This window comes from Rana temporaria, chromosome 12 (genome assembly GCF_905171775.1).
Source record: "Rana temporaria chromosome 12, aRanTem1.1, whole genome shotgun sequence".
In the NCBI taxonomy this organism is placed as follows: Eukaryota; Metazoa; Chordata; class Amphibia; order Anura; family Ranidae; genus Rana; species Rana temporaria.
In genome coordinates this window covers 102,037,305-102,063,098 of record NC_053500.1, presented here as the reverse complement: position 1 = coordinate 102,063,098, position 25,794 = coordinate 102,037,305, and the positions used below count along the sequence as shown (strand labels likewise).

The 25,794-nt window shown below is 41.7% G+C and overlaps 1 protein-coding gene across 3 annotated transcripts in view; it reads right to left on the bottom strand.

The window, feature by feature from the left end:
- The window catches only part of MLLT6 (MLLT6, PHD finger containing), a 182,544-nt gene that overhangs the window by 78,641 nt on the left and 78,109 nt on the right, over positions 1 to 25,794 (bottom strand). For 2 of the 3 annotated variants that reach the window (XM_040329957.1, XM_040329956.1), the window contains exons 9-12: positions 16,874 to 17,003; positions 15,251 to 15,694; positions 12,772 to 12,920; positions 7,964 to 8,069 (exon numbers count right to left, since the gene is read on the bottom strand). In XM_040329957.1, coding sequence (XP_040185891.1) covers positions 7,964 to 8,069; positions 12,772 to 12,920; positions 15,251 to 15,694; positions 16,874 to 17,003 — 829 coding nt within the window. The remainder of the gene's footprint in view (positions 1 to 7,963; positions 8,070 to 12,771; positions 12,921 to 15,250; positions 15,695 to 16,873; positions 17,004 to 25,794) is intronic. The other variant, XM_040329958.1, reaches the window with a different exon arrangement.

Sequence of the window (25,794 nt, the reverse complement as noted above, 5' to 3'; positions counted from 1 at the left end):
TTCAAAAGGTTGGGCACCCCTGCCCTAGATGTAGTGGGAGCAGTAAAAGCGTATCTGCAGGCAACCGCTTAGATACGTAAAACAGATGTTTTGTTTATTTTGCCAGATGGTCCCAAGAAGGGACAAGCGTCATCAAAATCCACCATTTTGCGATGGGTTCGACAAGTAATTATTCAAGCTTATGGTTTAAGGAACAAGATTCCTCCTTCTTCTGTTAAGGTGCACTCGACCAGAGCTATGAGCGATTCATGGGCAGTGCATCACCAGGCTTCGATGGCTCAGATCTGTAAAGCTGCAACTTGGTCTTCAGGCCATACATTTACCAAATTCTATCAAATAGATGTAAGGGGACATGAGGATTCTGACTTCGGGCGTAGTGTACTGCAAGCAGCAGTCTAGGGTTTTCTTGTCAGTTTACAGCTGGCTCGGATCTGGGTCTCCCCCCTTCATATTAAGCATTGCTCTGGGACGTCCCATTATGTAATGATTTAAGGCTCTGTGTCCCCTGGTGTACGATAAAGAAAATAGGATTTTTTTAACAGCTTACCTGTAAAATCCTTTTCTTGGAGTACACCACAGGACACAGAGGTCCCCCTTTCTTATGTGAACCGTATTGCTTGCTACAAAACTAAGGTACTTCCCTGATGGGAGGGGTTATATGGAGGGGAACTGTCATTGATTGGTTGTGCCAGTGTCCAATCACCTCTGGTGACCATACAACCCATTATGCAAAGATTTAAGGCTCTGTGTCCCGTGGGGTACTCCAAGAAAAGTATTTTACAGGCAAGCTGTTATAAAAATCCTATTTTCTTATTATTTATAGCTTTTTTTACTTTGGCTGTGAGCCACATTGATTTATTTTTATCCTTTATGTTTCAATGATTTTTAATAAAGTTTTACAATACAAAAAATATAACGATCTCGACTTTTCATTGTACAGCATTAAAACAGAATTTGGGAATCATATATAAATTAGGCCATGTCACTTGAGAGTCCTAATCATATCATCTACAATATCCAGAAGGATCTTCAAATGTGGACTGGATCACTTTAGTATAACAATAAACCCTGCCCAGGCCCACTATGTCTAGGACTTCAAGCCCCTCTCTAAACTCAGGCCACATCGGGTGATCCACCCACCCGAAAGAGCCAGCTCCCCATCCAACTTTCGGGAGGAGCCCGACTCCTCCGATCATGCGAGCATCTCCGCAGAGAGCATGAACTGACAATGACTTGCTATAAGTGAATACGAAAGTTAACCTAGCCTATAAGGTTTAATTCCAAACCCAATAGCGAGAAAAGTAGAAAGAATAGTAGGGATAAAGAAATTAAGAGGACGAAACAAAGCGAGGAAGGAAGGGTTGAGGGGGGAGGAGGAGCCTTGGCTCAGTACCCAGAGACCCATAATGCAAGAATAAATCTAAATCACGTCCTGGGGTCATTTGTAAGATATTGAATCCACAGGTCCCATACTTTATGAAATAACTTCATTTTATCTTGCACTAATGTTGTCAACCTTTAGTTTAACATAAGCCAAGATAATTTGCCTTTAAACTGTTCGAATGGCAGGGCATCAGACCTCCAGTTTCTGGCTATGGTTATTTTGTCAGAAATAAAAATGAATGCAAGAAGCCGCCTTCGGAATTTGGAGACTTCCACTATCCTGCCCCCCAGAAGTGCTTGTTTAGCTGATTTTGTCAGATTTATCTGGGTGAGGGTATATATAAAATTGTATACCCTATGTGGTTAGTGTATCTGACCTGACCACATCCTCTGAAACACATCGGGTAGCACACGGTACAAAGGTTGCCAGCACCATATACCATCTCAACAAAACCTTATAGTTTGCCTCTATTATCGAGGTATTGACGAGCGATCGAGATGCTGTCTCCGATATTGCATGCCATTCCTCTAGGTCAAGAGTTTCCTGTAAATCCTTTTCACATTGGATCATGTAGTTCAGCTTTGTTGATACACTCGCCAATATCATATATATGGCAGATATGTGTCCTTTAATTTTATCATATTGACTACATAAATGTTCTATGGGTGTCAGAGTTGCTAAATTACCCTTACGGGCTAGAGTTTGTACATAGTGGGAAATCTGAGTGTATCTATAGCGTGGAATTTGATATTTATCAAACATAGACCGCTCGGATAGCATACCCTTATGGCCGCAAAGGTCGGCTATTTACATCAGACCCTTATTAGTCCACCAATCAAACTTAAGGGAAGTGAGGCCCGGGGTGAATGCTCTATTTTTCAATAGAGGTGCTAATGGAGAGTGGGGAGATTGAATTTCTGAGATCTTGAGAGCCTATCCCATATTTCTAGTGAGAAGGATAAAGTAGGACATAATATAATAGGTCTCTCTTTAATTGGGAGCCACATAAGATGAGAAATTGAGTTAGGACAGCAGGAATAAGATTCCATAGCCATCCTTATTGCTTGTGATTGCTGGGAGTGATATCTAGAGAGTTGAGCCACCTGAGCAGCATAGAAGTACTTCTCTAGATCAGGTCGACCAAGTCCCCCTTTCCGTTTTGGAGTATACTAATATTCATTATTTTCAAAATTGTCGCTCTATTTTTGTTTATAGCGCAAAAACTAAAAACCGCAGAGGTGATCAAATACCACCAAAAGAAAGCTCTTTTTGTGGGAAAAAAAGGACGCCAATTTTGTTTGAGAGCTACGTCGCATGACCGCACATTTGTCAGTTAAAGCGACGCAGTGCCGAATCGCAAAAAGTGGCCCGGTCATTGACCAGCAATATGGTCCGGGGCTGAAGTGGTTAAATATTCCCCCAGCCTCCCTATAAACCTCTTCTCCAGCACAGCAGACCCCCTTCCATTTAGGTGCAAACCACCTTTAGCATAAAGGTTGAAACCCAATGAAAAGTCAGCCTAGTGCTCTAAAAACACAAATCAATCCTTCTTACACCAGGTCTTCAGTCATGCATTCAGTTCTCTAATCTCCCTTTCTTTCCTGTGTTGCACATGACAGGCAATATTTCAGAGAATATCACCTTGGCGGTCCTGCTATATTCTTTAGAATTCTTACAGCTGGTAAGAACTTTCACTTCCTCATTCAGCAGTAGAAGTGTTGTCCTGTCATACTCTGTGTAACAGCTAATTGGGAGGAAAGGCTCCCCCCCTTCACATTGGCAAATGCTTTCTGAGCTGTGCTTTTACAAGTCAAGCTCTCTGCTAATCTATTTATAGCAACCTCCCACAACACACATTCCAATCCACTGCTGCTTTAATGTCTTGTCTCTGAATTTATCAGCTGATAACAGAAGAACAGAGCAGCACAAACACACGGGACTTAGGGCTTTGAAGAGAGATAAGAGAACACTGCAGATATATGTGCCCAGCTCAAAATTCATGAATCAGGTTTACATCCACTTTAACCGCTTGCCGACTGCCTAACGCACTTATACATCTGCAGAATGTCACGGGCAAGCAAAGCAATGTACAGGTACGTTGCTTTGAATCTGCCACCTAGTGGGCACGCGCGCACCGAGGGCTCCGTGACCATGACCGCAGGACCCGCGGACTCGATGTCCGCCGGTGTCCCACGATCGTGTCACAGAGAGGCAGAACGGGGGGGGGGGGGTGCCTTTGTAAACAAGGCATTTCCCTGTTGTGACTAGTGACAGGACACTGATCTACTGCTCCCTGTCATCAGGAGCAGTGATCAGTGTCGTGGCACATTTAGCCCAGCCCCCTCACAGTTAGAATCACTCCCTAGGACACACTTAACCCCTTTACTGCAAGTGTCAATTACACAGTAATCGGTGCATTTTTATAGCACTGATCACTGTATAGATGACAATGGTCCGAAAATAGTGTCAAAAGTGTCCGCCGCAATATCGCAGTCACGAAAAAAAAAAAAACGCTCATCGCTGCCATTAATGGTAAAGAAAAATGAATAGTAAAAATGCCATAAAGCTATCCCCTATTTTGTAGACGCTATAACTGCGATTCTTTTTACCAAAAATATGTAGAAGGATACATATGGGCTTAAACTGAGAAAAAATATTTTTTATATATTTTTGGGGGATATTTATTATAGCAAAAATGTTAAAATATTACTTTTTTCAAAAATTGTCGCTCTGTTTTTGTTTATAGCGCCAAAAAAACGCAGGTGATCAAAGCTCTATTTGTGGGAAAAATTGACGTCAATTTTGTTTGGGAGCCACATGCAATTGTCAGTTAAAGTGGCGCAGTGCCGAATCGCAAAAAATGGCCCGGTCATTTGACAGCCAAATACTCTGGGTCTGAAGTGGTTAAGGAGCCTCCACCTTACTAGGTTAACATCCATAAGCTGGAAATAGGTGACTAAGGAGTTAACACAAGTTATTTGGGCTAAGTTGTCAATGCACATACATTGCAGACAAGTCACTGACAGTTTAATGCACATACAGTACTATTCTAGTGTAAAAAATAGCTGGAGAGCTTTGTGCTCGGGCTGGCATAATTCTCTTTCTCTCTCACACATGTTCCTGCACTACAGCCTCTCACAGATAAACCACCCCCTCTTCTCTGCTAACACAATTACTTAACCACTTAAGGACCCCTCACTGTATATATACGTCATTTTTTAAAAGATGGATATCTCAGTAACGGCACCAGCCGCTGCCACAACCGAGATATCCATCTTTTCAGTGAGTGGTCCTCTAAACGATAACGGTGGTCTCCGTGGTGGATTTGCCGCGAGATCACCGTTATCGGCGCGGGAGAGGGGCCCCCCCCTCCCGCCGCTCTCTTCGCCGCTTACCAGAGCCGTCGGCAGCAAAGGAGGCGATCGGGTCCTTCCTCCTGCTCAGCTGGGATACAAGTGAGGGCAAGATGGCCCCCACCCGTCTCCATAGCATAGCAGGGCGGAAGCGACGTCAAAACGTCACTTCCGCCCATGCTTCTTAACCACTTAATAAAGTGAAGTGGATCCCGCGCCAAAATAATTAAAAAAACGTGTATATATTATTATACAGTACTTATATATATTGAGCTGCTCCTCGAGGTACAGGGGTGAACTGTGAAATGTAAGTGAAAGGTGCTATTGAGGGCGCTAAAATTTATAATAGGATACCTGCCTGAATAAGGATGGCAGGTAATAGATAATACTAGTGAATCTATTGCAAAAACAATAGTGGATAGTCTTGCATTCAAACAATATGTTACATACATGAAGTATAAAAAAACACATGCACCATAAATAAAGATAATCAAATGTACAAAATAACCAAATTCTTTGCCGCTAGGCTGCTGAAAAACACCATATATAAAAGTGGAAATAAAGCTTGTAGTAGGAAATAATCATAAAGGAGAAAATTCTTCTAAGGGTGATCATGCAATCAGATTTCCAGGAGGTAGAAAAACAGCCTTCACCAGCTAATTGACTTCACCCGAAGTGCTCTGAATATTCAAATGCGCTTACCACAATGATTGGACCACTTAATGAAAAGTAGGTCTTATGCGCTGAGCAGGTATAAGTGCCTGCACACTATAAGACAGTATCTGGAACGTTGGTTTCAGTAGTAATGCCGATGATTGGAACCACAATAAGAAACAAAAGAGGGAATCTCATAGTGCATTACCTTTTATTTAAAAAACATATTTTAAAAAAGCCGATTGGCCGCTTACTTGAAAAAGTGCCTGCCTGGCACTAGGACTGCTGGCGTGATCGTCTCATATTAAGGAGACGTCGCTCGGATCCTTCAAAAAAGACCTGAAAGGTCTTGGGCTAGGCAGCAGTGGCAGCAGTAGCAGGTGCCGAGATCAGCTGTGTGCAGGGTGACCAGAAGGAAGCCGCCGACAATTGTTTCATGCTGTGCACGCCCCCGATGACGTGCACAGCATGAAACAATTGTCGGCTGACTTTTCATTGGGTTTCAACCTTTATGCTAAATGTGGTTTGCACCTAAATGGAAGGGGGACTGCTGTGCTGGAGAAGAGGTTTATAGGGAGATGGGGAGTATTTAACCACTTCAGCCCCGGACCATATTGCTGGTCAATGACCGGGCCACTTTTTGCGATTCAGCACTGCGTCGCTTTAACTGACAATTGTGTGGTCGTGCGACGTAGCTCCCAAACAAAATTGGCGTATTTTTTTCCCACAAAAAGAGCTTTCTTTTGGTGGTATTTGATCACCTCTGCGGTTTTAGTTTTTGCGCTATAAACAAAAATAGAGCGACAATTTTTAAAAAAATAATATTTTTAACTTTTTGCTATAATAAATATCCCCCAAAAATATATAAAACACATTTTTTCTCCTCAGTTTAGGCCGATACGTATTCTTCTACATATTTTTCGTAAAAAAAAAAAAATCGCAATAAGCGTTTATTGATTGGTTTGCCCAAAAGTTATAACGTTTAAAAAATAGGGGGTATTTTTATTAATATATTTTTTTCACTAGTAATGGCGGCGATCAGCGATTTTTTTTCCGGTACTGCGACATTATGGCAGACAGTTTGGACACTTTTGACACATTTTTGGGACCATTGGCATTTTTATAACGATCAGTGCTATAAAAATGCATTGGATTACTACAAAAATGCCACTGGCAATGAAGGGGTTAACACTAGGGGGCGGGGAAGGGGTTAAGTATGTCCCTGGGTGTGTTCTAACTGTAGGGGGGAGATCAGCAGAAGATCAGCATTTCTCTCCCTGACAGGACCGGGAGCTGTGTGTTTACACACACAGCTCCCGGTCCCCGCTCTGTAACGAGCGATCACGTGTGCCCGGCGGCGATCGTGCCTGCCGGGCACGCGCACTCGGGTTCTCGCGCAGGGGAGCCGACCTGCCACCATAAAATGACGGCGGCTGCTCGGCAAGTAGTTAAAAGGAACATTTTCTTGTTGTAATTTTTTCAAATGACAATTTTTTTTTTTTTTTTTGCCTTTCAGTCTAAAAATATGAGATCTGAGGTCTTTTTCCTTTTTTTCCTATTACAAGGGAAATTTACATTTATTTTTTTTGTGTAAAAATTAATAAAATAAATAAGAAAACCCCCCAAAAATGTTTTAAAGCGCCCCGTCCCGATGAGCTCACGCGCAGAAGCCAACGCATACGTGAGTAGCGCCGCATATGAAAACCGTGTTCAAACCACACAAGTGTGGTAAAAAGTAAAAGGGTAAAAGTTTGACGCCATTCCACGAGCATGCGCAATTTTAAAGTGTGACATGTTGGGTATCATTTTACTCGAGGTAACATTATCTTTCACAATATAAAAAAAATTTGGGCTCACTTTACTATTGTCTTATTTTTATATTCAAAAAAGTTAATTTTTTCCAAAAAAAAGTGCGCTTGTAAGACCGCTGCGCAAATACGGTGTGACAAAAAGTATTGCAATGACTGCCATTTTATTCTCTATGGTGTTAGAAAAAATACATATATAATATTTGGGGGTTTTAAGTAATTTTCTAGCAAAAAAAAAATACATATATAATGTTTGGGGGTTTTAAGTAATTTTCTAGCGAAAAAAAAAAGTTTTAATCTTGTAAACACCAAATCTGAAAAACAGGCAAGGTCCTTAAGTGGTTAAACTTGGTTTATATGTGTCTGGACTCAGAAAACAACGGGAAGGACAATGTTGAATACAGAATTTGTGTACTACGCAGTGAGTGGGGAGTCTCTGGTGGAAAAAATGAAAATTGTGTGTAGGCTACAGAGGAAAAACAATGGGGTTGGTTTACTAAAGGCAAATCCACTGTGCACTGCAATTGCACTTGGAAGGGCAGTCGCTGTAGTTCTGAGATGAAGGGAAGCTCTGCTGATTATTATCCTTCAATCATGTGCAAGCAAAAATGCTGTTTTTTTATTTTCCTTGCATGTCCCCCTCAGATCTACAGTGAAAACTGGGGGGCAGAATCCACTAGTAACATAACAAAGTGAAAAACAGAACCTATGCATTAGATTATTAGGATACAATTCTAAATTAAAATTAAGCATTACATAGTTACCTGTCCTATTGCTTTCAGCTTGGCTCAGGAGTGTGGGCATTGATAGAGGACTTCCAAAAATGTGAGATGAAGGGATACTAAATGTGGAGCCAGGCAATGAGAAAACCTATACAAGATACAGGCAGAGAATACACTTAAAAAGAAAAAAGAAACATGAAAGTCACTATCGTTAAAATATGACTCAGGAGAACTGCACAAAATAATTTGGATGAGCATTTAAACAAGCTCCCTAGGATAAAAGGTATACAGTACTAATAGATTACAGAGACTTAAAGCGGATGTGCCATGGGAAAAAAATATTAAAAGCCAGCAGCTACAAATACTGCAGCTGCTGACTTTTAATATTAGGACACTTACCTGTCCTGGAGTCCAGCGCCGATCGCAGCAGAGCACGAGCGATCGCTTGTCACTCTGCTGCTCCCCCCGCCATCCACGCTGAGGGAACCAGGAAGTGAAGCGCTGCGGCTTCACTGCCCGGTTCCCTACGGCGCATGCGCGAGTCGCGCTGCGCCCGCCGATTGGCTCACACGCTGTGTGCTGGGAGCCGAGTGTTCCCAGCACACAACGGGCGAAAGACGGGATGTGACGGAATGCCCGTCTTTTGCCCGTAGCGTGTGGCCGGAAGTGGGTGCAAATACCTGTCTTTAGACAGGTATCTGCACCCTCCTCCCCCCTGAAAGGTGTCAAATGTGACACCGGAGGGGGGGAGGGTTCCGATCAGCGGGACTCCACTTTAGGGTGGAGCTCCGCTTTAAGTAAAGTAAACTACACTGGGGTACTAAACGGTATATGTGACTACAGTGCAGGTATGTAGGGATGTATTTGTAAAACAAATCTGCATAGCAATTCCCCCCCCCCCCCCCCCCCCCCAGTAAAAGTGCATGTGCATTCGTTTTGAGGAAATGGAGCAAAAGTTGTTTATTAGACTATATGTTTTTATTTGAATGAAATTTCCTATAATACTCTGTGTCGTCAAGTGGCCAAACATGGTATTTTCAGTTTTAAACCAATTACAAACATTCGTCAAGCATAGGAAATGGCGTAATAACATTTGTTTTTTGCCGAGAATAAATATACATCTACTTTCACTGGGTGAATTGCTATGCAAATATTTTATAAATATGCCCCATAGTGATGCCTGTACATATCTTCAGATACCCTTTCCAGCTTCCTAGGTGACTCAAATCCTAAGAACCTGTAACAAAAAAAATTCAGCAATTCCTACAGTGTTGGCAGCTGCCCTCCTCTGCATTGGTACTAGTCAGCAAGGCTGCTAACTGGTTAACAATAATGCGTAGAAGGTGGCAGGAGGCAGGCAAGCTATTGACACTAACAGGAAGTGCTGACATGGTACAGAACCTCATGCCGCGTACAGACGGTCGTTTTTTGTGATGAAAAAAAAAACATTGTTTTTAAAAACGTCATTTAAAATGACCGTGTGTGGGGAAAACGTCTTTTTATGTCTTCTGAAAAACGACAAAAAAAAATTCGAGCATGCTTCAATTTTTTATGTAGTTTTTCAAAACGTTGTTTTTTGTGTCACAAAAAATGACCGTGTGTAGCTAAAACGACGTTTAAAACAACGTTTTTAAACCCGCGCATGCTCAGAAGCAAGTTAAGACACGAGTTTGAATGGAACAGAGTGCCGTCGTACGTGCTGAACGTAACCGCGCTTTGCTAGAGCTTTTGGAAAAAAACGATGGTGTGTATACTACGTCGTTTTTGAAAATGAAGTTTGAAAAACGTCGTTTTTTTCATCACAAAAAAACAATGTTTTTTTACTTCACAAAAAACGACCGTCTGTATGCGGCATCAGAATTCAAACTGCCAGACAGGGCTTATGAAGGTATTTATGCCTTGCCTGTTCAGTAAACATGTGCAATTAGTTTAGTTCCAAATTAGTTTTTTAACAAAATTCGAAAAAATTAGTTAATTCTGAAATTTCCAAATTTTCCAATTTCAGAATTCCAAATTTTTGCATTTCCAGAAATTCGAAATTTAGAATGTTGAAAATTTGGAAATTCAAAAATTCTAATGTCGGAATATTGAAATATAGGACATTTGGAAATTCGAAACTATCAAATTCAAAATTTCAGAGATTCGAAAATAGGAAATTTTATCATTTTAAAATAAAAAAAATGAAAAGGGAAAATTCGAAATTTGAAGATTCGAAATTCAGAAATTAGAAAACGCTAAAAATCGGAAATTCGAAAAGCAGAAATTACTAAATTTGAAATTTCAGAAATTTGTAAATTTGAAAATCCGGAAGTAAAAATTTAAATCTGAAAGTTCTAAAAAAAAAAAAAAACGAAAATCTGAAAAAATAACTTAACTATTACCAATTAAATTTCAAATTTGGTTGTTAGTGAACATAACGAATACAAATTTATCCGAAGTTACGAATTAAAAAAAAAAAAATACCGCTTCTAAACGAATAGAACCTAAACGATCTATTAACGTATTATTATTTATCATTATTTTGTTCCATTCCATTTGTTTAGATTTGTTATTTTGGATAATTCGGAACTTCAGAGAAATTTTTATTCATTTACATTCACTAATAGCCAAATTTGAAAGGATCCAATACCTATAATTTAATAGTTATTAATAGTTAGTTATTTTTTCGAATTTTACTGATTCCCTTTCTTTTTTTTCAGATTTTCGAAAATTCTAAAATCAGAAATTCGAAAATTTGAAATTCGTAAATTAGAAAATTCAGAATGAGAAAATTCAAAAATTCAGAATTAGAAAATGTGAAAGTTTGGATTTTCGAATTTACGAATTTTCTGAATTTCTGAAAAAAAAAGCAAAAAAAAAAAAACCCCACTGAAAACTAACACATTTTTCAGCAGTGCACATGTCTACTGTTCAGTACCAGTGTGTCACCATTGAAAATACCCATGGAACATGCTCTTTTAAAGCAAAACCAGATTTAATAAAAGCAACTTCAAGCAAACCAATAAACATAGCATTAACTTCTGCCCTTTAACCACCTTACATTATAAGCTGGGAAAAAAAGAATTCTAGCAGTAATTAAAAAACAAATTTGTTCTATGTATAAAGATTGTAATTTACGATTACCATTGGCAAATCATTCATGTTTGTATTCTGTGCTTCTGGGGCTTTACTGCTAAACCAAGGTCAATTAGTTCAGTGTTCAGATTGTCTCAATATAATACATCATGTATCCTAATTACTTTAATCAAGAATCAATAAATAATATATTGCAGCTTACCAGTTCATAGGTGTGGTGGTTGCAATAGTTTTTAGCAAGAACAGAAATACCTACTGATCTTGTCAGAAATGCAGTGTAGCTTCCTGTGAACTGTACTGAAAGCCCAAACAATTGTATCTTCTATTTAAGCTATCTCTTGTAAACTACTAATTCAATGCCCCCTATGCAATGGAGATGAATAGAAGACGACCTGTTGTTTCAAATGAAGAGAGCAACATGGGTGACAACCATGACTCCCTGCAAAGACACAGTGGAGTCAGTAAGCCTAGCCACCCTAAGGACAAGGTATGTTATTTGCAGGATTAACAGGTGAAAGTAAAAGGAAAGAAAAAGCCTAGAAAAAAAACTATAATGCAGACACCGTGGGGTGGATTCAGGTAGGGGCGCGCAAAACTGCGGCGGCGTAATGTATGACATTTACGTTACGCCGCCGCAAGTTTTACGGGCAAGTGCTTGATTCACAAAGCACTTGCCTTTAAAGTTGCGGCGGCGTAGCGTAAAAGGGGCCGGCGTAAGCGCGCACAATTCAAATGATCCCGTAGGGGGCGTGGATCATTTAAATTAGGCGCGTTCCCGCGCCGAACGTACTGCGCATGCGCCGTCCCTAAAATTTCCCGACGTGCATTGCGATAAATGATGTCGCAAGGACGTCATTGGTTTCGACGTGAACGTAAATGGCGTCCAGCGCCATTCACGGACGACTTACGCAAACAACGTAAAATTTTCAAATCGCGACGCGGGAACGACGGCCATACTGAACATTGGCTGCGCCTCCTAATAGCAGGAGCAACGTTCCGAAGAAAACGACTTACGCAAACGACGTAAAAAACTGCCGCCGGGCGCACGTACGTTCGTGAATCGGCGTAAGTATGTAATTTGCATACTCTACACCAGGGATCTTCAAACTACGGCCCTCCAGCTGTTGCGGAACTACATCTCCCATGAGGCATTCAAAAACTCTGACATTCACAGACATGACTAGGCATGATGGGAATTGTAGTTCCTGAACAACTGGAGGGCCGTAGTTTGAGGACCCCTGCTCTACACTGACAACAACGGGAGCGCCACCTAGCGGCCAGCGTCAGAATGCACCCTAAGATACAAAGGCGTAAGAGACTTATGCCAGTCGTATCTTAGGCTAAAGTCGGCGTATCTAGCTTTCTGAATACAGAAAGTAGATACGCCGGCGCAACTTGGCAATTACGCGGCGTATCTATGGATACGCCGGCGTAATTGCTCTCTGAATCTACCCCCATATCTACGTGCAACATTAGCCTGACATAGCTTTCTTTAGGGATCACCTTTTCCTTGTCAAATGAACATAGGAAAAGAACACACTAAAAAAAAAATGAATAAAAAAAAAAAGGACATGCAGTTTTTTCCCTCATGTTCATGTGATAAATAAATTTACAGATTTTTAATAAAGTAATGTAGAGCGCAAATACATAATTGCAAAGTGCCTAAACCCACATCAGAATTCTGAGAATTCCAAGTGTGCACTTTTTACACAGAAATTACACTTTTGCAGTCAAATGCATTTTGACTACTGTCCATTACCACACTAATTTCTGACCTGTGTGGTAGAGGCCGTGGAAGAAGGGGTTATGGAGCAAGCTCTGCTGTATGGAGGAAGGGAGGTCTGATGAGACATGATACTGGAAGGGAGTGGGGTGCTGCACGCCGTCCTTACAGAGATCGGGTCCTTATTACTGGTATAGATACCTGAAAGAAGAAAGTCACATAATACCAGTGAAAAAACGACATAACCACATTGGCCAAATATTCCCATTATGAGCTAGAACAAATAAATCTGAAGCAATGGTTATTTACAAAACTTAAAGGGGTTGTAAAAGGTAAAAAGAAAAACTCCCTAAATAGCTTCCTTTACCTTAGTGCAGTCCTCCTTCACTCACCTCATCCTTCGATTTTGCTTTTAAATGTCCTTATTTCTTCTGAGAAATCCTCACTTCCTGTTCTTCTGTCTGTGACTACACACAGTAATGCCAGGCTTTCTCCCTGGTGTGGAGAAAGCCTCTTGAGGGGGGAGGGGGCAAGCAGGAGAGTCAGGACGCCCACTAACACACAGCTCCTTTCTCTATCTGCAACGTAGAGAGCGTCCTGACCCTCCTGCTCGCCCCCTTCCCCCTCAAGAGGCTTTCTCCACACCAGGAAGAAAGCCTTGCATTACTGTGTGTAGTTACAGAGAGAAGAACAGGAAGTGAGGATTTCTCAGAAGAAAAAAGGACATTTAAAAGCAAAATTGAAGGATGAGGTAAGTGAAGGAGGACTGCACTAAGGTAAAGGAAGCTATTTAGGGAATTTTTTTTTGTCTTTACAACCCCTTTAAGTCCGTATGTATTCATCATCAGCATGCTTCAAAAGGGTCCACATGGATGGAAAAAACAAATATATACACCCATGCATTAGTATCATCACTTTAATAAAAGGGTAAAAAACTGTGCTTGCTATAATCAATAATATAAAGATGTAAATAGACTCCTCTAAAGCAGCAATACATGTGGGATAACACAGAAAAAGTATAAAATGAAAAATTGCACTACTAAGTCCAAAATAGACTAAATTAATAAGTCCAAAGGGGTTGGGCTGATGTGAAGAACCAAATAAATTCTCTTCAATCCTGTGTCAAATCTTATTATAAGACATGCTTACCAGATACTGTAGTAAGATAATTATGCAGGTGGCTATAGCCCAGCCCAGGCCTTTGGTCAGTGCAATAGCACCAACTCCTCCAATGATGGCAGACAACAAATACCATCAGCCCCTTGGAGTCCCATCTGGAGCAAAGACATCCCACCGGTACTCAGTTTACCAGCGAGGAATCTGTATCTATCCATTAGCCCATAGCCAAGGTTAAATTTATCCTGCCTACGTATATTATCAATGCCTACTGGTGCTAATATCTGGTAAGGAGATATCCTATATGGTGGATTTGGGTGCCGTTTTGTTCATCACCTGCTTAAGGCTGATAGTATTTTTTGTCTGGTAAGGAGACTCTTTGTGGTGTTGGTTCACCTGTGTGTTCTCTTACCATCACTGGGGGATTTATTCACTTTTCTATATTCCATATCGTTGATCCTGTCAGAGGGTCACCATTTTTGGCAGGATCACCCTATGTTATATTTTTTCTTTCTTTTGGGTTAACCATCTGCCTATGGTGTGGAGGCTATTTTCCATCTGCTGGAACTTGCCATCATTGGAGGAGTTGGTGCTATTGCACTGACCAAAGGCCTGGGCTGGGCTATAGCCACCTGCATAATTATCCTACTATCTGGTAAGCATGTCTTATAATAAGATTTGACACAGGATTGAAGAGAATTTATTTGGTTCTTCACATCAGCCCAACCCCTTTGGACTTATTAATTTACCGTATTTTCCGGCGTCTAAGACGACTTTTTACACCGGAATTTCACAGTCAAAATCCGGGGGTCGTCTTATATGCCGGGTATAGCAGCTGCTCGATCGATATCCGCTGCCGGGTGCTCTGTACGGCTGCATGTATTCTGTATATGCGCCGCTTAGCCAATCCCGATGCACTGTGTGATGACAGAGCATGCTAAGCCTGCTCGGATTGGAGTAACGACCTCTGCCAATCCGAGCAGGCTACATTTATGTAGCCTGCTCGAATTAGCAGAGGTTGTTATTCAATCCGAGCAGGCTTAGCATGCTCTGTCATCAACACAGTGCATCGGGATTGGCTGAGCGCGCATATACAGGATACATGCAGCCGTACAGAGCACCCGGCAGCGGATATCGATCGAGCATAGGGATTGGCTGAGCGCGGCGCTGAGCGTGGCACGCATTTTACAAACTACATACAGCTGTACAGAGCACCCGGCGGGCTGCGGCTTCTTCATTACTTCCACACAAGGGGGTCGTCTAATACGGTGAGTAGACTACAAAACCACCGTTTTTAGCAGCATGTTAGGGGGTCGTCTTATATGCCGAGTCGTCTTATACGCCGGCAAATACGGTAGTCTATTTTGGACTTATTAGCGCAATTTTTTCTTTTTATAGTATCATCATTACTTTACCTGAGGATAGCAGGGATGACTCCATGCTGACACTATGAAGTGTAGATTGTTGTGTGTAATGCCGTGGAGGAAGAGGCAACGTGGAGGAGGACATGCTATGTGGTGGGTTGTTCTTACTCCCCCGGGGTCTTCCAGGACCATGCCTGCTTTTCTGGCTGCCTTTATGTTTCTTTTCTCGTGGGGGCTCAGTACCATCTCTGCTCCACTTCTGTTGTCTAGCTTCCCCAGAGGAAGGGTCCCATGGTCGGGCATGTGTTAAGGATTCACTAGAGAAGCGCATGATAGAACCAAAGCTGGAGAAGGTGAGTTCTGGAGGAGATGATGGTGTTGGCCTGGAGGATCTCCCTGTGTCTTCATCATCCGCTTCTTCATCCTCCTCCTCTTCCTCCTCCTGTTCTTCCAACTTGGGGAAAGTGACCAAATCAGGAGGAGAGGAAACACTACCTGCAGTGGGAAATCTAGTGAGAGAAGACTACTTCTACCCACAACAAGTGAAGGTGGAACATTTACAAATGTCTGAGACAGTCACTGCACCCAATCTTATATTTCAGGTATTTGAGCATGCTGATGGGGTTTTCTTATGTTTTGAAAACTCCAGAGAGGAAATCACCCTGCCAGAGTTCTGAAATATAAGAAGCTGGTGGGTGTTGGTTTAGGTAGGGGGACTGACCCTGCAAATATCTCTTCTATAGTTCAATATTTTCATAATCAATTATACAAAAAAGTACAGATTTATGACATTGGCCATACAGTATATGACCAATACCTGTAAAGCTTGCAACAGTTGGGCAATGTATGGGTAAACTTCCAAGTAGTAACATCTGTGTTGGAAGTGCTCAGAAAGAGAAAAAAGACGAAAAAGGGAATTATCCCCTTATAGCATACGCAATGTGCCAAATACTAGTATCTGTCAACTCTGGCAGTCAAATTGCACTGGGTATAGGTAGTGGTCATCTAGAACAGCAACGAAAGGGGTTGTAAAGTCTCATGTTTTTTTTTACCTTAATGCATTCTTTGCATTAAGATGAAAAACCTTCTGTGCTGCAGCTACCCCCAGAGCCCCCCCCCCTTTTTTCTTACCTGAACCCGATTGTTCTAGCGATGTGCACGAGCCCAGCGTCTGCAGTCACTGTCTTGGGTCCTCATTGGATAGATTTATAGCAGCAGAAGCCATTTGCTCCCACTGCTGTCAATCATATCCAGTGACACGGGAGCCGGGGGCGGGGCCAAGTCCTGCTGTCTGTGTCAATGGACGTGGCAGCGGGACTCGTGAGCACGCCCGCACGGATGCCCCCAGGGAAAGCGGCTCTCCGTGGGGGTACCTGATGAAGAGGAGGAGCCAAGAGCGCTGCCGGGGCACCCAAGAAAAAGAGGATCGGGGCTGCTCTGTGCAAAACCCTTGCACAGAGCAGGCAAGTATAACATGTTTGTTATTTAAAAAACAAACAAAAAAAAAAAACCTTTACAATCACTTTAACTAAAAAATACTACAGAAAGAACTGCGACATACAACTTCAGGCAGCTTGTTCTTACAGCGACACAGATATACAAGATATGTCTTTTGGGGCCTTTTATAACAAACCAGGAATAATGAATAATAGAGAAACATTTGTGATAAAATACCTGTAGAAGATGCACCACTGGCTCCTGAGGCATTTTTTCCACTTCCGGTTTTGCGACTCCTGTGTCCATATGGTTTCTTGCCTTTTAACTCTGACCTCGTGACTTCGGAACTGTCAGCGCTACTTTCATGCTGTATGGAATCAGAACACTACTATTAAAAAAAATCCAGTCATGACTGGGCAAAGAATATGATACCAATACTCAGTCTTAAAGGGGAGTGTATTTATAAAATATTTATATTTTTTTCAGTCAGTCAGGTAAAAAACAATGATTTTTTTTTACTTACTGTAAAATTAGTTTCTTGAAGGGGACATAGGATTAAGATGTTCAGATACAGTTGGGTTGTACTGCTGACTTCAGGAGAAACTGGACAATGGCAAACAAGAACCAATAGCCAGCTAGAGATAACCCTTCCCACTCCCATAATGCTTTGGTTTTGTAGAAAAGCAGTACTAGGAGTAGATCCCAAACAGATGGGTGCAACCTGCAATCCTTAATGAAATGTAGGAAACACATTTCACAGTACATGCAAAAATGCTGTCTTTTTCCTCATTAATAAAAAACACCAGATTCAGTCATTCAGCTACAACTGGCCCAACTAAGAGGTGGGCAACAGTAACAAAACACTAACAGACCCATATTACAAAAGAGTAAAACCTGGGGCAGCCTGAAGCACCTTAAAGTGGCTGTAAAGATCAGACATAAAATAGGAACAAAGTATATCTCTCTACAGTGTATACTTGTCTCAATTAAGAGCACTAAGTGTCATTTCCTTCTACTGCTTTGTTCCTCTGCTACCAGCACTAGTCACTTCCGACATGTTTTTCTGACACCAAGAGAGAAAAAAAAGTGACAGGGAAGGGAGCTTCAACTGATTGACAGCCTCAGCTCTGTTCCTGTGTGCTGTGTGAAGGGGAGGGGTTCTTTCCATGCAATCAGCTCTCAGAGCTCCTCACTGAGCTGTGCAGGGTGTAAATTCAACTCTCTGCCCCCTTTTTTCTATCAGCTCAGATAAGCTTTATACATGATGGACTTTAAACGGATGTACTGAAGAGAAGACTTCAGGTAAACAGGTACAACATATGTTACAGGATTTTTTTCATCTCTGTGTATCATCTGAGACCAATCACTTCACTGGGTATATGTGAGGGTTTACAACCACTTTAACCCTTTTGCTGCCAGAGCTTTTTTTGCACACATGCTTAAAAAAATCATTTTAGCCCTAAAGACTACAAAAAAAAACCAAAGCATTATATATTTTTTGAAAGCAGACACCCCAAAGAATAACATTGTCATACAGTAGTTACAATTTTTTTATGTCACACGATATTGCCATAAAGGTCTAGGAAACGCAAAAACATAATTTTAAGGGTAAAAAATAAAAAACGTGGTTGTGCCGAGTAAATAGATACCAAACATGTCAAACTTTACATTTGTGTGTGCCAATGAAATGGTGACAAACTTCAGTACCATATATTTTCCATAGGCAACATTTTAGAGGCCCCCTTATAGGTCATTCGTTTACCGAGGAGGTCTTATGCTCGATATATTGCTTCCACTCCGGTGTGCACGGCGATATGCAACGTGTATTGCAATAGATATTTTCATGCTTAGGAGCCCCCGAATCGTGTGGTGGGGTGCTGTTACTGGAGTGTGTGTGTAAGCAAATTGGTCGGGAGCGAAAAGTCTTTTGTGATACATGTTACATATATGCCGCACACACCGAAGTGACAGCAATTTTTCTACATCCACACATTTCCAGGTGGAAGCATTCTGCTGGCTGCACTGCCACTTGATTGCTTTTACACACCGACAGGAACGTGCCCCCTGTCATATATCCCGGGCTCCATTTGCCCATCTGTGGGCCTGGGATCAGCATAGCGGGTGCTGCCGGGTAGAGGGGAGGGAACTGAGATGACTCACATCCACTTTCCTCTCCTCCTTGTTGCTATCCCGGAAAGCGCCGTGTTTGAAATCACTTCCGGGTCTGCCTGTTAGTGTCCCCGGCCAGCATGGCCGAAAAAGAATGAATGCAATGCGATCCACATTGCATTACATTCAGTGGAGCACAGGGAAGACATCCCGGGTCTTTTAGACCCTGGTTGCCTCCTTGTCATCAAAAAAATCATTATGTGATGGAAAAAAGTTAAAGTGGTTCTAAAAGGCAGAAGGTTTTTATTTTAATGCATTCTACGCATGAAGATAAAAAAAAAAAAACTTCTGTGTGCAGTATCCCCCCTCATACTTCCCCATCTCGATCCAGTGATGTTGAATGAGAGACTCACTTGTCTGGTACTTTCTCTCCTGATTGGCTGAGACACTAGGCGCCATTAACTCCCGCTGCTGTCAAAGTAAGCGAGCCAATGAGAGGAAGGGGGCTGATCAGCGGCTCCGTGTCTGAATGGACACACAGAGCAGAGGCTCAAGTGGGGGCACGCAGTAGGAGAGAGGGGCCAGGAGTGGCAGTGAGGGACCTGAGAAGCGGAGGATCTGGGCTGCAAATAAGCAAAAAAAAAAAAAAAAAGACTTTAGTATCACTTTAACCACTTACAGAACGGAAGGTTTGGCTGCTTAATGACCTGGCCATTTTTTGCGATACGGCGCTGCATCGCTCTAACTGACAATTGCGCGGTCATGCAACGCTGTACCCAAACAAAATGGATGTTCTTTTTTTCCCCACAAATAGAGATTTCTTTTAGTGGTATTTGATCACCCCTTGCGGTTTTTATTTTTTGTGCCATAGGTTGGACTTGATGGACGTGTCTTTTTAAAACCTCACCTATGTAACAAAAAAGGAGCGACAATTTGAAAAAATACTATATTTTTTGCTATAATAAATATCCCTAAATTGTTTTTTTTTTTTAATTCTTCCTCAGTTTAGGCCAATATATTCTTCTACATATTTTTGGTAATAAAAAAATCACAATAAGCGTATATTAATTGCTTTGCGCAAAAGTTATAGCGTCTACAAACTATGGGAAAGATTTATGCCATTTTTATTATTACTAGTAATGGTGGTAATCTGCGATTTTTAGCGGTACTGTGACATTGCGACGGACAGATCGGACATTTTTGACACATTTTTGGGACCACTGACATTTATACAGCGATCACTGCTATAAAAATGCACTGATTACTGTGTAAATGTGAATGGCAGGGAAGGGTTTAACACTAGGGGGCGATCAAGGGGTTAAATGTGTGTTCCCTAGATGTGTTCTAACTGTGAAGGGATAGGACTGACTGGGGGAGGAGACATATCGTTGTTCCTACTTTGTAGGAACAAACTATATGTTTCCTCTCCCCTGACAGAACAGGGATTTGTGTTTTTAAACATACAAAAGCATGTTTCTGTTCTCGTGCACAGGATCGCATGTGGCCGGCAGTGATCGTGCCTGCTGGCTACATGCATCGGAGTCCTCGCCGTGCAGCAGGTGTGTGCGCGCCTGTACAGACGTACCTATACGGCGGTTCGCTGGAACAAACTAATTTAGCGCCGTATTTCGGTGTCAGACGGTCGGCAAGTGGTTAAGTAAAACATTATTTTTTTATTAAAGTACATGGATTTTTGTTGGTTGGAGTTACCAGTAAACTGCATGCCCAGAAGCGCCTGGCACATCCCACATCCCTGCACATGCTGAAGTTACACTTAAAAATGCACTGTTCTGACACAAATTCCATTTGAGAACAAACCTAAAGTCCGTATTGTGTTCGTAACTCGTAACTAATATTTCATGATTTGTGTGGAATACTAAAGTGTTCCACGGACATTACCTATTGGTATTCACAGCTATTTTTTATTAAAGGAGAAGTCCAGCCTGAGCTTGTTTGGCTGGACTTCTAAGGGGTTGTTACCACTTGACTAAGTTTCTAACGCTCAACAAAAACGCTCCTATAGCGCTTGTATGGCATTAGTATGGGCTTCAGACGGGCATCAAGGAGCTTCAGTGTGGACATTAGACAGGTGTTTTACAAGCATTAATGAGAAGTTATAAATGCTTCCCAAACGCCCTATGGGCAGTTTTGAAGCGTTTGACAAGCGTTAAGCCGTGGTAAATCTGCTCCACAAATGCCTATTCCATTAACCCCCCTGGCGGTGTTCCCGAGTCTGACTCGGGGTGAGATTTTTTGGCTACGATCGGTAACCCCGAGTCAGACTCGGGCTCGCCTCGCTGAATCCACAGGCTTGGTTTACCTACCTTGTCCCTGGATCCAGCGATGCCACCGCGCTGTGTGAGCGAGCGGGACCTCGCTCGATTCACACAGTGTCCTCCCTGTGCCGCCGATCTCCGTTCCCTGCGACGTTATGACGCACGGGAGCGTAGAACGGCGCCAAATTCAAAAAGGTAAACAAACACCTTACATACAGTATACTGTAATATTATAGATTACAGTACTGTATGTAAAAAATACACACCCCCCCCCTTGTCCCTAGTGGTCCTGCCCAGTGCCCTACATGTTCTTTTATATAATAAAAACTGTTCTTTCTGCCTGCAAACTGTAGATTGTCCATAGCAACCAAAAGTGTCCCTTTATGTCAGAAATGGTTTTAGAGCAGCTAGAAAACAGCGATAATAAATTATAATCACTTGCAGAATTGTGCGATAGCGATTTGTGGGGAAATTCGTCATAAAAAAATAAAAGTAATGACAGCGACAATTCTGCAACTGAGCAAATTTCTGTGATTTTGAGTTGATTACATTATTGAATCATTTTTATTATAATTATATTATTATTTGTTATAATTATTTATTATATTATAGTTTAAAATTTTGTTTTAAAAAAAAAATCATACCCAGGATGCCTACTAGACTCTTGTTTGGTCAGATTTAAGTGAGTTATTCCTAAGAATTGCAGACCTACCAGTACAAATCACCAAATTTCCTTGCAAATAATGGTACCGCTTTTAGCACCTTTTTTCTGAAAGAATCATACCGCCAGGGAGGTTAAGTAAATGAATTCATCTTAACGCCCTGCAACCGCCTGCCAGAGCATTTGCAAGGCATTACCGTAGACTTGAATGGGAGGCATTCAAAGGCTTCAAACGCCTTCTGACTCGACATGAGGCTTTAATTTTGAAGCGACAGAACGCTAACGCCTAGTGGATATGTAAAAACAACTGCGCTATAAGGTAAATAATAAGTAAAATGAATAAACAATAAGCAGCCAGCACACAAACAAAGTATAAGGCAATTCAAAGAATAAAGTGCAGCGCTAAATTATGAAAAGTCTAGACTGGAATCCTGACATTAAATGTAAAGTCCTCAATGTGAACTTCAATCTATAATGCAGTCCCTGTGGTGAGAACTTCAAATATAATAACACATCTATTAAAAGTGAATAAAAAATTTAAAGTAAACGTCCAATTAACACAGCAAAGAGTGTTGCTGAATAAAGTCCACACATGTGTTTCTCAGTAGGTGAATGAAATCACCAAGCAGGTGTGAAATAATGAGGTGAAAGAGTTCATAGGAACGCTAACGCCTAGTGCCAACAGCACTATGAGCTGTCTATTGTATCTCTCAAACGCCTGCTCTTAATGCCAGTGTGAACTCAGCCTAATGCCGCGTACACACGATCATTTTTCGGCATGAAAGAAAACGTTGTTTTAAATGATCGTGTGTGGGCTTCACATCATTTTTCAGGTTCTGAAAAGCAAAAAAAAAATAAAAAAATCAAACATGCTGCATTTTTTAACATCCTTTTAAACAATGTCGTTTTTCGGGTTGTAAAAAATGATTGTGTGTGGGCTAAAACGATGTTAAAAACCTGCGCATGCTCAGAAGCAAGTTATGAGACGGGAGCGCTCGTTCTGGTAAAACTACCGTTCATAATGGAGTAAGCACATTCATCACGCTGTAACAGACAAAAAAGTGCGAATCGTCTTTTACTAACACCGAATCACCTAAAGCAGCCCAAAGGCGAATGGAAATTCCCCTTTATAGTGCCGTCGTACGTCACCGCGCTTTGCTAGATAATTTTTTAAAAACGATGGTGTGTGGGCAACGTCGTTTTAATGATGAAGTTGGAAAAACTTTTTTCAACATGCTGAAAAATGATCGTGTGTACCCGCAGGGTCACAGGGCTGCTCCCTGCCCCTCCACAGCTCAGTGCAGGAGAGCTGCTGAATGACATTGTATTTTAGGTTTGTCATTTAAACTAAAACTCAATAAGTACAAACATGATAATTACTGGTGTTACTCCAAAGCAAGCCATCGTACCTACACCTACCTAGAAAATGACAGTTACAAAGTAAAGTCTGTATCTGACTGATAGCTGCTGGGCATACAGACAGTTCCAAAAATGTTCTTCCATGGGGAGACAGGCTGCTATACACTTCAAATTCTCAAGTTTTCTATTTTTTTTTTTTTAATCAAGAAATGTTTTATTGAACAATAAAGGCACAGATATCAGACTCTATAACAATTCCAAGACCATCATTTAGGTTTCTTAATCATAAAACTTCTCACATAAAGCGATCACAGGTCAATTTGTTTTAGTATATATATATATATATATATATATATATATATATATATATATATATATATATATATATATATATATATATATATATATATATCACACCAATAGGAAACATAAGGGGAATACAAAGACACTGAATTTCAAAAGAGACAAATTCCCAAAACTACGATCCTTGCTAGAAGATAATTGGGATCAAATCTTAAGAACAAGGAACACAGAGGAAAAATGGGTATGCTTTAGGAGCTTATTACATAAGGGCATTAGCCAGTGCATCCTATTGGGAAATAAAAGAGAAGTCCTTCAAAAATACAAGGCCGAGGATCATCATCAGCATTCCAACTTTACATAGAATGCAACAAGAAATGTAAGGGTGCAATCAGGGTGGCTAAGATAGAATACGAAAGGCACATAGTGGAGGAGAGTAAAAAAAAATCCCAAGAAATTCTTTAAGTACATAAATAGCTAAGAAAGGGAGGTCAGATCATATTGATCCCATAAAGAGTGATAAGGGGAATCTGGTTACCGAGGATGGAGAGATGGTGAAGGTATTGAATTTATTCTTCTCAGTCTTCGCGAGGGAATCAGGGGGCTTCAGTAACCAAAACTGCAATGTTTATCTTCATGACACGTCACAGGAAGCACCCTCATGGCTAATAGAGGACATAATTAGAATTAGACTGTCATGGATATACAGTAATGTTTGTCGGTCAGCTTACCTCCTCCATGTGTTCACCTTAGAGGCCAGCCACTCTCACCTGGCTGCTTAAGTAATCTCTGCTCTAGCATGGCTCCACCCCAGGCCCTAACAGGGAACTCTATATTAACCTGTGCACTGCTAGCCAGCCGTGCTGATCAACAATGTTTGTTAAGCTATTGTGTGTTTGGTTTCCTGCTTGCTATGTGCTCTACGTCTGTCTCTGTTTTACCGATCTTGGCTTGTTCTCGACTATCCCTGCCTGCTTGTGACCCTGACCTCTGGCGTGTCCTTTGTTTATTCTTGTCTGCTAGTCGCCCCGACCTTTGACTTATCCCCTTACTATCTCTTGTTATCCTGGTCTGCTGCTTCCTCTCTGCCCTCCTGTAGCCTACTGTGAGCGTGAGCTGGGAGACTCTGGGGGCCGCGACCTGGAGCTAGCTGCAGCCCAGTCCATTCTCACCACTAGAGGCTCTGGTGAACACTTCTGGATCTTAGACTCCGCGCCCTGGGGAATCTTATGCTTTAGCTCCCTGTGGGATCCATGTTGGTGCTCCTGTGGACGTGCCTTCCTTAGCCACCCAGTGTTCCGTCCGCAGCAGTCAGCTGTAGGGTCCACTACCTTAGCGGTGCACTCCTGACCCCAACTTTGTACATCTGTCACCTGACCGCAGGTGACCTGACATAGACTTAAAAAACTTTACATTAATAAGTCACCGGGACTCAGTCAAGTAATTGCTAGACCATTGTTCCTAATTTTTACGAACAGTCTACTCACTGGAATGGTACCAGCTGATTGGAGAAAAGCCAATGTAGCACCGATATTTAAAAAAGGGCCAAGATACATCCTTGGGAATTATAGGTAGTGAGCTGCCATCTAGATAAAGGAAGGCCCGTAGACATGGTGTATCTGGATTTTGCAAAAACGTTTGATAGCGTTCCCCATAAATGTTTACTGTACAAAGTAAGGTCCGTTGGCATGGACCATAGGGTGAGTACATGGATTGAAGACTGGCTACAAGGGCGAGTTTAGAGGGTAGTGATAAATTGGGAGTACTCAGAATGGTCTGGGGTGGAAAGTGGGGTCCCCCCAGGGTTCTGTCCTGGGACCAATCCTATTTAATTTATTCATACCTGGAGGATGGGATAAACAGTTCAATCTCTGTATTTGCGGAGGATACTAATCTAAGCCAGGCAATAACTTCTCCGCAGGATGTGGAAACCTTGCAAGATCTGAACAAATTAATGGGGTAGGCAACTACATGGCAAATGAGGTTTAATATGGAAAAAATTTAAATAATGCATTTGGCTAGCAAAAATATGGATGCAATCTATACACTGGGGGAATATAGGATGGAAAATAACCATTTTGGTCCTAGTAGATGACAGATTCATCAATGGCATCCAAGCTGCTGCAAGCAAAGCATACAGATTATTGGCATGCATTAAAAAGGGGATTAACTCCAGAGAAAAAACTCTCCCACTCTACAAGACTCTGGTCTGGCCGCACCTGGAGTATGCTGTCGAGTTCTGGGCACCAGTCCACAGGAAGGATGTGCTGGAACTGGAGAGAGTCCAGAGAAGGGTAACAAAACTAAAATGGGGACTGGAGGATCTTAGTTATAAGGAAAGGTTATGAGCACTGAACTTTTTCTCTCTGGAGAGGAGACGCTTGAGAGGGGATATGATTTCAATGTACAAATACCGTACTGGTGATTCCACAATAGGGATAAAACTTTTCAGC